This window comes from Equus przewalskii, chromosome 1 (genome assembly GCF_037783145.1).
Source record: "Equus przewalskii isolate Varuska chromosome 1, EquPr2, whole genome shotgun sequence".
In the NCBI taxonomy this organism is placed as follows: Eukaryota; Metazoa; Chordata; class Mammalia; order Perissodactyla; family Equidae; genus Equus; species Equus przewalskii.
In genome coordinates this window covers 35,307,120-35,321,890 of record NC_091831.1, presented here as the reverse complement: position 1 = coordinate 35,321,890, position 14,771 = coordinate 35,307,120, and the positions used below count along the sequence as shown (strand labels likewise).

Sequence of the window (14,771 nt, the reverse complement as noted above, 5' to 3'; positions counted from 1 at the left end):
TTGTTGGTAACAAGACCCCATGAAGCACACAGAACTTCGGGATCCTGCTGCCATTGGCCTTGGAGATTGGCCTTGCCTAATCAACCAAGGAAATCTCTTATTTCAGGCAGATTTTGGTAGAAGTTGTATGGTCTCAGCCTGCATGTTTACATGCTCCAAAGAAGGTAGCCATCCAACTAACCTCCCCTTTGTCTTTTCCCAGGCACGTCCACTGTAGTGTGCAAGCCTATAGTCATTGAAACTCAGCTCTATGTTATTGTGGCCCAGCTATTTGGCGGCTCTCACATCTATAAGCGCGACAGTTTTGCAAATAAATTCATAAAAATCCAGGATATTGAAATTCTCAAAATCCGAAAACCCAATGACATTGAAACATTCAAGATTGAAAACAACTGGTACTTTGTTGTTGCTGACAGTTCAAAAGCTGGTTTTACTACCATTTACAAATGGAATGGAAATGGATTCTACTCCCATCAATCCTTACATGCTTGGTACAGGGACACTGATGTGGAATATCTAGAAATAGCCAGAATGCCTCAGACACTCAGAACACCTCATTTAATCCTGTCCAGTAGTTCCCAGCGTCCTGTAATTTATCAGTGGAACAAAGCAACACAGTTATTCATTAACCAGACTGACATCCCTAACATGGAGGATGTATACGCCGTTAAGCACTTCTCAGTGAAAGGTGACGTGTACATTTGCTTGACAAGATTCATTGGTGATTCCAAAGTAATGAAATGGGGAGGCTCCTCATTTCAGGATATTCAGAGGATGCCATCACGAGGATCCATGGTGTTCCAGCCTCTTCAGATAAATAACTATCAATATGCAATTCTTGGAAGTGATTACTCCTTCACTCAAGTATATAACTGGGATGCAGAGAAAGCCAAATTTGTGAAATTTCAGGAATTAAATGTTCAGGCACCAAGATCGTTCACACATGTGTCCATTAATAAGCGTAATTTTCTTTTTGCTTCCAGTTTTAAGGGGAATACACAGATTTACAAACATGTCATAGTTGACTTAAGCGCATGACACACCAAACGCTGTGGCTGCCATCAGAAATTTTCTACAGTACATGATCCGGATGAACTCAATGCATGATGACTCTTCTTATCACACTTGCAAATGAATGCCTTTCAAACCTTGAGACTGCTAGTACCAAGCACTACCAGTATCTCCATCCTTAACTGTCCAGTCCAGTGGTGTGGGAAGTTACCTTTTATAAGACAAAATTAAGTTGTGTGACTGGTCTTTGAAGTGAAGACGTGTAAATAAGCGTTTAATGGTGTCTGTTACTCCAAAAAGAAATATTAATATGTACTTTTCCATTTATTTATTCATGTGTTCAGAAACAACTGCCAAATAAAATGTTTACATTTTCTTTCATATCCCAAAGGTGATTATTTACAGGAGTTCTCTTCTTGGTGATGGTTTGTTGAGGAAGTAGTTTTATACAATAGGGTTATATTTGGATAAAGAATTTATGGTGCGAATAATGAGTGAAGATGAAACATTGATATTGATTACTCATAATTTAGGAACAGGTTTATCAGCTGGTCTTGGACATTCAAAGGTGTTTCCAAAGGTCATCGCTTTTAGAAACACTTTGAGGTGAAATGGAGACAAATTAACAGAAGGGGAGAGAGATTTGCCTATTATAAGAAGACAATTTGAAATAAAGAAGAGTAAGATCTGTCCTTTCCTGTCCAGCTAAAAACATCATTCAAACATCTTATAAAGAAGCTAAAGTCAAGATTTCAGATCTTTAAAACCCTACTCAGGGACTTTCTAAATGTCTGACTCTAGAATCATTTGACAGCCAATAGAGATTGTAACCTTATAGCGCTTTCGTCAAATGTACCTGATATAAAGGCCTCTTAATCTGGGCAAGGATGCTTTGCTTCTAGACACCAGTTTTGATACGTTATTGACAAGCTACAAAGTCTAGGGGGCTCATATTTGATTTTCTAAATTCCTGCTCCTGGATCACATGGATCATTAGCACCTAGCACAATGCCTGTGATATAGCAGATTCAAAAAATGCTTTTGAAGGTGCACGTGTCCTCCTGTTATAATACAATAATAAGCTTTATGAGGCCTTTTGATCTAATCAGACAGTATTTATTGAGTACTTAGTAAGAATGGGGTATCATTCCAGTGATGGAGGAGAGGAGAACTGAGGAAGAGTAGGGCATGGTCTTTGCCCTCCGGGGCCTTGAACACCAATTAGGGGGTTAGGAAACAATAGAGCAAGCAGTGGGTGCCAAGTATTATCTGAACATTCCCATTATAAGTATCATCGGAAAGTTAAAGATGACTTCCTGGAAAAAGTGATCCTTATTTGAACTTAAGAGAAGACATGATTTCAAAAGGGGATCACTGCTGAAAAGATATTCCTGGCATGAATTGGTTCTATGTGCTGCCTTCACAGAGGGGATCAGAGCTTCCTCCAGCTCATTGTTCCCCAGACTCTTTTGCCAAACTTTGGTGGGGGAGGCTGTGGGCAGCAGACAGCAACCTCTCTGCCAGCGCATATCTGGTGAACTTGAGGCATCAAGGGTACACACAGTAGTTACGTAGTCTCTGGGAAGCAACTCCTTGGGGAATTATGCACAGGAACCAGATTCCTGTACCACATGGGCAAGATGGTAACTCTGACATCAGGGTTATGGAGAAGAAGGAGTCTCACCCACTCCCAATCCTGCACAAAGGGAGAACTGGCCTTTGAATGTCTTACTTTTTTCAATTCCCTTTTCCTATAAGCAGCAAATATGCTATTGGAGAACATCTGCTTTATGCAGACTGAGTTTAAATCCACTCCTGGCATGTACTGGCTTTGTCCACAGGCGAGTTACCTAACCTCTTTGAGCCTCAGTTTCTTCATTTTAAGGGGAAAATAATGCCCACTCTAAGGACAGTGGAAGGGTCAAATGAGATAATGTGCACATAGTGGATTGTATTTCCCATATATGGCCACACAATATCTCCCATCCCATGTGCTCTATGAGAACCATGCCCCCATCCAATCAATGAGTGGCTCTTAATTCCCCTATCCTTAAATCTGGACAGGCTTGTAACCAATAGAATGTGGTAGAAATGGTGCAGTTTGACATTTGAGTCTAGATCATAAAAACAATAAGGCTTCTGCCTTGTGAACTGGGAGACTCACTTTTGGAACCCTGAGCTGCCACATAAGAAGTTCTACTAGCCTGAGGCCACCTTCCTGTGAGGAAGCCCAGGTTTTGGTCCCAGCCAGCAGCCACATCAGCCACCAGTCATGTGAGTGATGCCTCCAGGTGATTCCAGCTCTCACCTAAGTCGCCACCAGCCATGAATCTTCCCAGCTGAAACCCTGGACATTATGGAGCAGAGACAAGCCATCCTCATGGTACCCTGTCCAAATTCCTAACCCATAGACTCTATAAGCATAATAAAATGGTTATTTTAAACCGCTAAGTTTTGGGGTGATCTATTACACTGCAGCGGTAATGGGAATAGCACTCGAAGTGCTTAACACAGAACTGGCAAAAACTAGCACTCACCAAGTGCCAGCCATTGCTAATGGGTTCCACACCCACCATATTGCTCGCTTTTGAGTCACGCTCTACTTTACTGTCAATGTAACTTACTGTCATTCTGTTTTTAAAGGATATCGCCTGTTCTCATTATGTATCAGGAATTGACCAGCCTTTTCTGAGAGTTGCCCTCTCTCCCGCTCCTCCTCATCTATATTGTATCACTCCGCCCGCTCTCCAGCCATAGATGATTGGACCTGGAGTGAAGTCCCAATCCAGGGATTAAATCCAGAAACTGGGCTGTGCACTGCCTGAGCCAATCCAGTTCGCTCTCCTGGACATTTGGAATTAGGACAGTAGAGGCTGGGTCATTAACCACAGGCACCAGATTTGTCAGGCGATGACTTTAAGACAGGTTCCCTCAAAGCAGAGGGATGTGCTGAGGGAGTGATCTCAAGCTACATCTGTAAGGCAGTGAACGGAACATAGGGCAGGGGAAGATGCTGTGCAAAGATGTCATTTCAGGAGATGTCTACCTTCAGCCTGGCCTCACCGAGAACTCTACAGGGTGAATTGTACCACAGAGTGTGTCCTGCCTTGAGAGAAAGAAGGGTAGACATTCATACCTCTCATCTCACAGTCATTGACCAAAGTGGGTGGAGCACAACCTCTCAGGCATCTCCAGGAGAAAAGGTTCCAGGTGGCTAGGGGCAATCCTCCAGAGAAGGGTACAAATGTGAGCAGTTATTAACTGATACCCACAGCAGCTGCAGGATGGGTGCATCAGCTTCGTAAAGGGCTTCTGGGTGGGATGCCAAAAGCATAAGCCACAGTGATGGTGACTGAGGTGCTGAAGACACCACTTTGGAGGAGTCATGAGGGTCCATGTACCAGAAGAGCAGAAGAAGCTGGTCTAAAAAAAGAGAAGAGAGTGAAGCAGAGCTCAGAGAGAAGCAGGGGTGAAAGACTTCATAGTCTGAGGGAGGTGGGGCAAAGGAAGAAGAGAGGAGGGGTCAGAAAAGTGAAAGGGACGGAGGGAGAAGGGACAGTAAAATGAAGGGAGGAGGGAGAGTGGAAGGAAGATTGGGGGGCGTAGTGTCCCAGGCTGGGTCACCTGAGAACCAGACTCAGAGAAGTTAACGTGCAAACGTTTCTTAGGTTGTACCCTTGAGATCAACACCTGGAGGGGAGGAGAAAGAAGTAGCATTTGGCAGAGAGCAGCCGATCTGTGATGCAGCTCCAATAAAAGCAACCTGTAGGGAGCTCTAGAGCAGAGATGTCCCTTCTCAGCTGTCCCAAGTTGCAGTGAGGGAACCAGGCCTTTACACCTCCCCATCGATTAATCATTGGGTATGGGCTCTCCCTGGAAGAAAGCGTGGCTTTAGGTGAGGCTGTTTCTTTAGCCAAGGCAACCCCCGAAGAGAGCAGACAGCAGAGGCCCATCTTCTGGTAGTACTCGCAACAGCTGGGGGAATAAGTCCTTTATTCCTGAATGAGGATCTGGGCAGTGCAACACAGCATTCGCTGCAGAGGGAAAGAGAGAGAGAGAGAAGGGTGGGAGAGGGAAGAGGGGAAGAAGCAGCTCCGATTCCTAGTGATTGTCCATTTCCCACTCCATCCCTCATTAGATCCAATGGCACTCCTGCCCTTGAATTCCTTGAGATACCTCTGTAGCCTCAATAATAACCCCCTACCACACACACACACACACACACACGCTCATTTTGTTTTGTTTTAGGTTAGTTTTAGTGGATAATTTTGCCACAAAATTATCTTCAACTAAGTCAGAATGTTTAGGCACAATGTACTATAATGTAGATACGATGATGAGTACTAGATATTTCAATCTCTTGTCTCTCTACTATTCAAATTGTATAATTTTTATTGATCTATCCTCAAGTTCACCGACTCTTTCCTCTGTTATCTCCAACCTCAGATTTCTTTAAGAAAGTCAAATTATTTCAACTAGATTGGAGCTTCTCAACTTTTAAAAAAATTCCCAATGTTTAAAAAAATTTGGACCATGGAAATTAAAAAATCTCCAATGTATTTTAGACCAATGTACTTCCATTTGTATTGTGGACCAATATTTTTGGAAATTAGAATAAAAATGAATTACTAGGAGAACAATCACATGCTTGGTTATTGTGGCAATGTCAAATTGCTATAAAATTTTCTCAGTGTTTTCTCTGAGTTCTGTACTTAATCACATTCCAAACTGATTCCAAACTCTCCTGGACTGGCACTGGTCCTAGGACCACATCTAGAGGTACAATGAACTAGTCAATGGGAGCTCAACTCACTCCGCTCAGCTGTTATAGTTCTATGTCGATCTTAATGTGGAATGTGGATGCATTTCAATGTGATTGCTATCAAGGGCATTGGGACATCCACGGACACCACAGGCCCAGGAAGACCTACAATGGTCCTATAAAGTCCTGAAGGTAGAGTTCAAAGTCTGCCCTGACTTCTCCTCCCACTCGGCATCCTCCACTTCACCCACGCTCCAGGTACCCTCACAACTTGCCATTCCTTTTCATCTAAGCACTTCCACGTCTCTGTGCCCAGGCTGCTCCCCAACCACCTACAATGCCTTTCCCCACTTTTCCACCTTTTGAAATTTTAGTCCTTCTTATCCAACTAGTTAGATGTGATTTCTCTTTTCTCCGGCTTTCTCGGCCCATGGCTTTTCCCATGAGCAAGGCTCACAATTCACTCTGTCTTGCATTATAGTTAGTTGTTGATATACCTGATGCGGGGTCGGTGAGCCGAGGAGTCGAAAGAAAGATTTCTTTAGACTCTTAAGATCTGGCAGTAGTGTTCTTTTATTTAGAGAATAGTATAGAATAGCATGGGGACAGGACCCATGGGCAGTCAGAGCTTCTGCTGCCGCCGCTTCTGCTGCCCCCGCTGGCATGGGGACAGAGCCCATGGGCAGGCAGAGCCGCTGCTGCTGCCCCCGCTGGCATGGGGACAGGACACATGGGCAGGCAGAGCTGGTGCGTGGGGACAAGACCCACGGGCAGTCAGAGCTCCTGCTGCTGCCCCGAGTTGAGGGTTAGGGCTAAATTTAAGGCATGGGTATGTGAGTCATCTCTTTACAAGACAAAGGGAAAAAAAGTTAAAATGGTACCAGTGCCGGTAGGGTCCGGCCATTGGGCGGTCCCACAACTTTTAGATAAGAATCAAACCGGATTGAGTAAATGGCAGAAGTCACCGCTCAAATATTATCTTCAACTAAAGACAAAGGAGGATTTTGGGGTGGGGGGTCAGTTACATGAGGTTGCCGGACAGTAAACAACTTAAGTTCTTGCCTTCCCCATTAAGAGTTTCCAGAGATAAGGTCATCCCCCCTTCCTCCTGGCGCAGAGAGGGAGGCATGGAGATTTCCTTCACAAATGCAATTGTCTCTGATCAAAGGGCAAACAAATTCCACTCCTCGGAGCCTGCTTCTTATCTGTAGTTTTAAAAGTAACCAGCCTAAAAATCTTTGTCATAAACTGTTTTAAAATTAAGCAGCCTAAAAATCCTCATCATACCCATCTCTCCCACTAAGTTACACATCCCTGAGGGTCAGGACTGTGTCTCAGGAATCTGTAATTCTTCTATGCCACCCCACCCTCTGTCTCCTAGAACAGTCCTACTTTGTAGAAAGTCCACAATGTTGGTGGAAATGAAATAGCTTCAAGCCCAGCTGCTTCAGCCTTCCTGTTTGCATATCTGAGAAGCAGCCACATCCCCTACAGCAAATTCCCAGCCCCACAAAGAATCCTGGCCGCAGATTACCCCAAAAGAATAAGCCAGCACAGACACTCCCTGCTTCCCAGGGATAACCAGAGTGGGCTGGAAGGTGAAAGAGACACACTTTAGTTCCTGAGTTATTAAAAACACACACTGTATATCTACCTAAAGCCTGATCCACAAAGCTGAAGGATGGGAATCGATTTAATTAATCCATGGAGACCCAAAGGGCAAGAAGCTTGACACTAACACTTTCAGAAAGTTTATGCCCTTTGAAATTTTTATCCCCAGAGAGGGATCCACAACCGTGGTCAGCACTACTCAGAGATGCCCCAGGGAGAGCGTATTCCTTAGGTGAAGCTTTTAACAGTAATTCCCAGCAAAACTGCCTCCCAGAAATCAGTCCTCTTCACAGTGCCAGATCCCTGGGCAACTGTCCTTTGTCCTTCATTTCCTTGACCCTGTCTACCCACACATATTTAACAATTCTGAAAAAAACCAAAATATAAAGGAAATATTCTTTAATATTTTAATTTAATTATAATAGATGGCATTTATTGAGTGCTTACTATGATCCAGGCACTATACTAAGCGCTTTATCTGTATTTTCATTCCATCCTCTTTGATTCTATAATGATAGTATTGTTCTACAAATAAGAGAGCTGAGTCTTAGAAAAGCTAAGTAACTTGCCCCACAGTCATATAGCCAGTTAAGAAGCAAAGTTAAGATTCATTTGGATAATATCCATTGGTAGCACCATGCTATGAATTGCTTGAAGATAAAATATATTAAAAATTTAGGGAACTCTGTAAACTGCCAGATAGATACCTCACTCGGGAACCTTAAGTGTCCCCAGTAGCCCAGGGATATTAGTTGGTATTTACACTCTTGGGCTCAAGCTCAATTTCATTGAAGATGTTTACTGAACACCTACTGTGTCCAAAGTACTATGGTAGATGATATGAAGTAAACAAAAATGAGCAAGAAGTTGTCCCCACCCTTAAAGTCTTTATACTTGACTGGGGCTTATTTCTAAAAGGCAGCATGCAAAAAAATAAGAGCAAAAGTAAGTTCTATAGGCATTGTGGGAACCTGAAATTGGCCACCCCAAGATATGTCTCTTTGGCATCAGGATTATTTGAAGCTGATTGCTTTTGATAAACTGGGACAGGGAAGGAGGAATGGAACTTGCCCTTTGTTAGGACACGTTTACATTTGTAAGGTAAATCTCTATCTGTAAAAGGTGCCTCCCTCTCTGTACCAGGAAGAAGAAAGGAGATGACCTTCTCTCTCTAAAAACTCTTAATCAAGACCAAAGGCAAGGACTTAAATCTGCATTTTATTGTGCTTCTCTGGTAACCTCCTGTAACTGACTTCGCTCCCCCTCCCAACGTTGGTATTTCTTTAAGGATTAAGCATCTTTCCTTAGGCTAGGAACTGATTGCTGCTGGGCTCACCTGTGACCGCCCAGCTCCAGACAATCGACTAGCCTCCAGCTACGCCCTCTGAGACAGCAGACCACTACCTGCTGTGTCCATCAAGGGCTGTGCCGACAGGGCAATCTTGTGACTATTGTGGGAGGGACATTTCAATCACATGTGAAACACCCCGTTTGGGGGTATATAACCACTCTGTGCACCCCACTTCTTCAGTGCCCTTTCTTCTTTGGGAAGAAAGGCCCCGGGCCATGGTTCCTCATAAAGCTTTGTTTAATTTTCTCTTGCTATTCTGTCTTATGTGAATTTAATTCATTCTCCAGCCAGACGAACCCCCATTTGGGAAGAGGAAATGTCTTCCTCCCCTACAGTTTCTAAAGGAGAAGTGAAACATGACCCACGTTTCCCTGCTTTTTGCCGTTAGGTCTGTCCTACTGGTGCCCACAAAGCTTTCTCTCCTTGGGGCAGTGGACATAGTGGTTAACAATGTGTGTCTTAGACTCAGGCAGAGCTGGGTTTGTGTCTCAGTGTGGCTACTTACTAGCTCTATGAATCTCGTCTATAAAATGTGAATAATGATCATCACAGAGTGGGTTTGTAATATAAGCCTTTCAACTATCCCAGGAGGTAGTCACTACTAACACTTTCATTTTACTGATGAGATTAATAACTTGCCCTTGTACAACACAGCCAGCAAGCCTGACCTGGGAGTCTGCTTCTGACCACTCCATTCCACTAAGTTGTGGCATATTGCAAAAGTTGTGTGTTGTCATGTAGGAGCTGTAATCATCAGCCAGGTTAGACAGAAGATTCCAATGCATCATCACATCCTTCTCTGAGAGAGCCAAGGTTGTCTGTGGACTTCTAGAAGAAGACGTGGACCAAAAACCCAGGTGATTCTGCCATCATAGGCAGCTAAGCCCACAAAGAGAAGGACAGGCAGATGGCCAGGGTGAAGTCAGCAGACCACCCCAGCAGCATTCCCCAGCTCCAGCATGGAAGGTGGTAGGAAGCATGCTCTGTGATATGCATGCAATCTTACTGAGGAACATGGAGGGACTTTGGCCTCTAGGAAACTACCTATGTTTTGATAAAACTTACTTTTATTAAAATGTGGTCAATGTTTGTATCAGTGGAGGGAACATTGTGTGAAAAATAGCTCTTCAAATTTCTGTCTGGCTTTTAAGTCACTAAAAGCCAGATATCCCTGAATGATAAGATGAAGCAATTCTACAACATGTCTCTGTCAGCAAAGTTATATTAAGTGGCGTGTGCCTTTACTTTTTTAAAGTATATTATCTTTTTTTCTAAAAGAAGACAGAATCAAGCTCAGAAGGGGTTTATGTTTTGTAGCTATGTGATGTCAGCCAAGTTTCTCAACTGGCGTGAGTGATCCTCAACTAGAAGTGGTCTAGTGAGGAGAAGCATACTCATGTTTCCTGTCTCCAAACTCTGTCCACTCTCCATAGGGGCATCAGAATTATCTATGGGGATTTTTCCAAATACGCATGGCCATTTCTCCACCCCAGGTTCTGATCCCTGAGGAGACATAGTGGTGGGGATTCTTCTAGTTGTAAATTGCTAAAATCCAACTAAACTAGTTGAAACATAAAAATGCATCTAGCTTCAGAAATGCCTGGACCAGATACTCAGATGACATTTTCATAAATCTATCTTTCTCTGACTCTTGGCTATATTTTCCTCTGTGTTGACTTGTTTCTAAGTCAACTCCTCCTTTCATGGTAGAGAGATACCCACCTGCAGCTCCAACATTACATCTTGCCAGTTGAGCCGTGCACAGTAGAAAGACAACACCTCTTTCCCAGTAAGTCTAGCAAAAATTCAGGGCTGATACTCATTGACCAGTGCCTGCCCCTAAAGCAACAGTTTTGGCTAAGGATAGAGTGCTCTGATTGGCCAAGCTTGGGTCATGTGCCCACCCCTGGATCCCATGGATGAGAACCATGTGGAATGAAAGTGAGGTAAGAGTGATTCTCTAAAGTAAAACAGTAGTGCTATTAGAAAGAGGGAAAGGATGCTGGACAAGCAAAACAAAAAAAATCATCAGCAGGAGGTGTGGTCTCTATTGAGAACAGCTCTACTTAGAAAGTCAGAGGTGCTAGGGGAGAGGCCACACCCTCCAATGTGTCGAGAATCCCTTCACTAAAAGGTTTTAAAGATCCTTTTCAGCTATTTTGGCGAAACTTGACAAAACATAATCTCCTATCTTTGTCTATTATTCATGATGATTTACTGTTAGAATTTCTATATACATTTTTAAACGGTGTTCTCTCAAATATTGTTTTGAAATATTTAAACTGAAATCCTTTGTTTCAAAATGATGTTTTGCCCGGTGAAGTCAAGCTGCCAATTCTGATTTAGTGGGCACCCATCCCTGGGAGATGAGACCAAGTGTTCCTAGATCACTTTCTGTTCTCCTGGATGTGCTTCCATTTCAGATCCATCTGCATCCAGCAAGGGCGAGCATCAGCTGTCCTCTCTCTTTGCTCGAATTGCCTTGAGGTTGGCTTTGCAGATTAAAATCTTGGAGTCTCCTTTGTGTCCCAGGACTTTTCCTGATTTAGCTTTCCAGTCCTTAGCTGGAAATTTCGATAGGCCAGTCTCAGCAGAGAAGAGGGAAGTGTGAAACACTAACTTCTGTTAATAGTGGTTCCTTAATCTAGGTGTCTCCCAGAATTACCTGGAAAGCAAACTAGCTATACAGATTCCTGGGACCCCATCTCAGACCCACTAAAACTGAATCTTTAAAGAATGGGGCTCTGAAACTTTTATTTTTAAACATCCCTTAGGTGATTCTGGTATTGATAGTCCACTACCTGGGATTTGGGGGCCCCTGCTCTAAATAACCACATTGGATGGACCAGCAGCATGTCAAGAGCACCGAGCCTATGGTTACAAAATTTGGCCAAAAGCTCTGGAATGTGCATTATTACCCTGGGCTAGACATTTGAGTTTCTTTTGGCCTCAATTTTCTCTGTGAGATATTGGAACTAGATCAGGCCATCCCAAAGGTCCTTCCAGCTCTGAAAATTCTGTAACTCTGTGTTCTAATGGATAAAAAATTAGCTTGGAAGTTTGGAGATTTTGGCCCAATACCACCATCTTTATAGCTTTGTGACCCTGAAAAATCACTTCCACTCCCTGGGCCACAATTTCCTTTCTTTAAAAATGAGTTGGTTGGAGTACTGGGAGTTTTTTTATTTTTATAATTTTAAGATAGCTCCAAGATAACGATTAAATCTTAGATACTCCTTCAGCATAATCTGTTGAGATGAATAGTATGGACAAGCTGAGGATGATCACAATTTCCTGTTGACTTGGGTTTGCTGGGTTGAAGATCTGCAAGCAGCATGTGGTCTGTTGGTGTTTAATGGATATGACATTTCACTGCACCAACTGGGAATGGAAAATTTTTAGCACAGAATTCACCAAGGTTCAGTAAAGAGGGCTTGTTCTCTGAATGGAGTGTGAACAAGCAGAGATACTATTTTAAAAAACCAAATATAAAAACCCCTTCCCCTCCAGGATGACAAAATAGTCCTACGCGCACTTATTTTCACCACAAAGCTTGAAGAATTTACCCCTTTCTATATCTCCTAAAAGGCAGTGTTCCACCTACTTTAATAACCCTCACATACATTCCTCCTATCTTTACATGGCCTGCATACTTAAAGTTTAATAGGCTAAAAACATTGTCAATGATTGAAAGCAATAACAAGAGCCACCATTTATGGAGCACTCACTACGTGCAGGACATGTGTCAAAGATTTTACTTGTATTTAGTTACTCAACCCTTGCAACAATACTATTATTATCACTATTTGCTAGGGAAGGAGCTGAAGTTCAGAGAGATTCAGAAGTCTACCCACAGCCTGTAGCTAGTAGATAGCAGAGCCAGGATTCAAACCCAGTCTGTCTGAAATTACAGCCTTAGTGATCGACCACTACACTAACATGGATTGTGTCAGTCAGGATAGTCAGGGTTGTTTAGCAACCCTTCAGTAGCACTCAAATACTACTGGTTTAATAAAGACTCATTTGTTATCCATGCTACTGAGAGCACTGTTCCAAGTCATCACAACCGTCATGCATTGACGGAATAGCCACTATACGGGACACTACTCAGTTAACTATATCAGAGGGAAAACACTGCTGTGACAAAGCATGCACTGGCTGCTACTAATTTTTTTGGGAATTCCTTTATTTGATTTTTTAAAAATATTTTGATATAATACTTGGATAACTTTTTTGAAGAGATCTTTTCCCCAAAGTGGAGATTAAAGGGGACCAAGACCCCTCCCCATCCCACTCCAGTCATCTCTCGGAGATGTCACTGTTGGTTTGATGAAGATTTCACTGTCTCGTCCTCCTAATCTGAGGCCAGTATGCCCTTTAGTCATCCATGATATGAGCCAGATGTTCACGTTTACAATATTTGCACTGGTGTTGGGGCAAAGTGCAGACCACTTTTAAACACACGCATCTTCTAAAAGGTTCTCCATGGCGAAGAAGAAAGGCTGTGGTGGGTGGATCCTCCCAGAAGTGTATCCCAGACACTGCACTGCCAGCCTGCATTGGTGTGCTGGGAAGGGCAGAGGAGCCAGTCCAAGACTCTGAGGAAGTCCGCATTATAAAATAAAATCTGGCATGAATTACTGGTCCCTAATTACCCAGCACATTGGAATATCTAAACCTAGTCTCCTTTATCTCCAGGATACTCAATTTCACCTCCGTCAGCATCTTTCCAAATCTTCTCCTCTTTACTTTCCGTTTAAAGGGTCAGCCTGATGCTGATATTTGAGATTTCTGCAAAGCTCAGCTACCACTTCAAGGATGCTATAGCAGATGAATCATAACAATAACAATTATTATTATGCTATAGCAAGTGGTTTTGTGCTTAGAGGCCACCAAATAGGAACTATCACAATATGTGGGAGCAAGGTCAAGAGATATCACCATATGACAACAAATCGAATGAGAGTCAGGGCATAGTTGATGAGCTCAGACATCTTCTGGCCATGTTTCAGGGTCCTTCCCGGAAATAATCCATTATCCATTATGATGGGTGCCAGAATCATTCACTCGTGCATGTTAGATAAACTCTACCTGGAAGATGCAACATGGCTTCATGCCACGCTTCTTAATAATAAGAGGGTTTGGTACCTGCTGAAGACTGTTGGGGAAGGAAAGTTGGAGGGTAAGAATTGCAGGCTTTTGGGAGAGGAGGACATGACCCAAGGGTTAACAGGTAGAACAAGCCCCTCGTGGCAGGAGAGGGCAGCAGAACCAGACTGCCCCTGCAGGGGGCCCCAGTGACCATGTGGCAGCTGCTGTGGATATCTGTGTTCCAGGAGCCTGGGACCACTAAGGGTGGTCCCTTGAAAAGGTATGGCTAAAGTCAGAAAGGAGGTTCGGGGAAAAAGATTTCCTTCCAGAGAGAGTGGCCAGCGAGGCTGTTCTGGAAATTCCAAGAACAGAGTCCAGGGACTACCGAGGTTTAAGAACTGGAATAATAATTACAGTTTTGCTGAATAAGCTTTGCCAAAGTCCTGCTTCAGCCAGATGAGGACAGCAGCAGGGGCCAGAGGAAGAGTCTGAAACTAAGAAGAACATTTAACCAGCATCTTGCTTTGGCGTTCTCCACAGACTTTCTCAATGGGAAGGCAATGCTCCAAATCTGTCCCTCCTGAAGGTGAGGTTCTTCCCTGAGATCAGTCCACTGGCCTGCCACCTGAGAGATTGGATGAATTCTCCAAAGCCCGGTCATGCCAAGGGGAAGAGTCAAAATGGAAATTTGGATCATGCAAAGCTGAAGACTAGAACATAAGCTCCTAATGACACAGCCAAGATATAAACAATTCATTAAGTTCACCCCGAAACAACCACGCATCTTCCCCTGCATGCCCCAACAGATTCACCATTGCATCTCCTGTGTCACCAGTGTCCATCACCTTCACAACAAAGAGGGATAATAGAAACACTCTGCTCTCATCTTCCCAATATATCTGCCCTCCATCTTCTTCTCCATAAGGTCAATGTTCTCACTCAGGT

At 43.4% G+C, this 14,771-nt stretch overlaps 1 protein-coding gene across 2 annotated transcripts in view; it reads left to right on the top strand.

Annotated features, from left to right (window-relative positions):
* LGI1 (leucine rich glioma inactivated 1) overlaps positions 1-1,394 on the top strand; it is a 37,392-nt gene extending 35,998 nt beyond the window's left edge. For both annotated transcript variants that reach the window (XM_008520680.2, XM_070609395.1), the window contains one exon: positions 203-1,394. In XM_008520680.2, the coding sequence (XP_008518902.2) occupies positions 203-1,038 (836 nt within the window). In that variant the 3' untranslated portion in view covers positions 1,039-1,394. The remainder of the gene's footprint in view (positions 1-202) is intronic.
* The last annotated feature ends 13,377 nt before the right edge of the window (positions 1,395-14,771 follow it).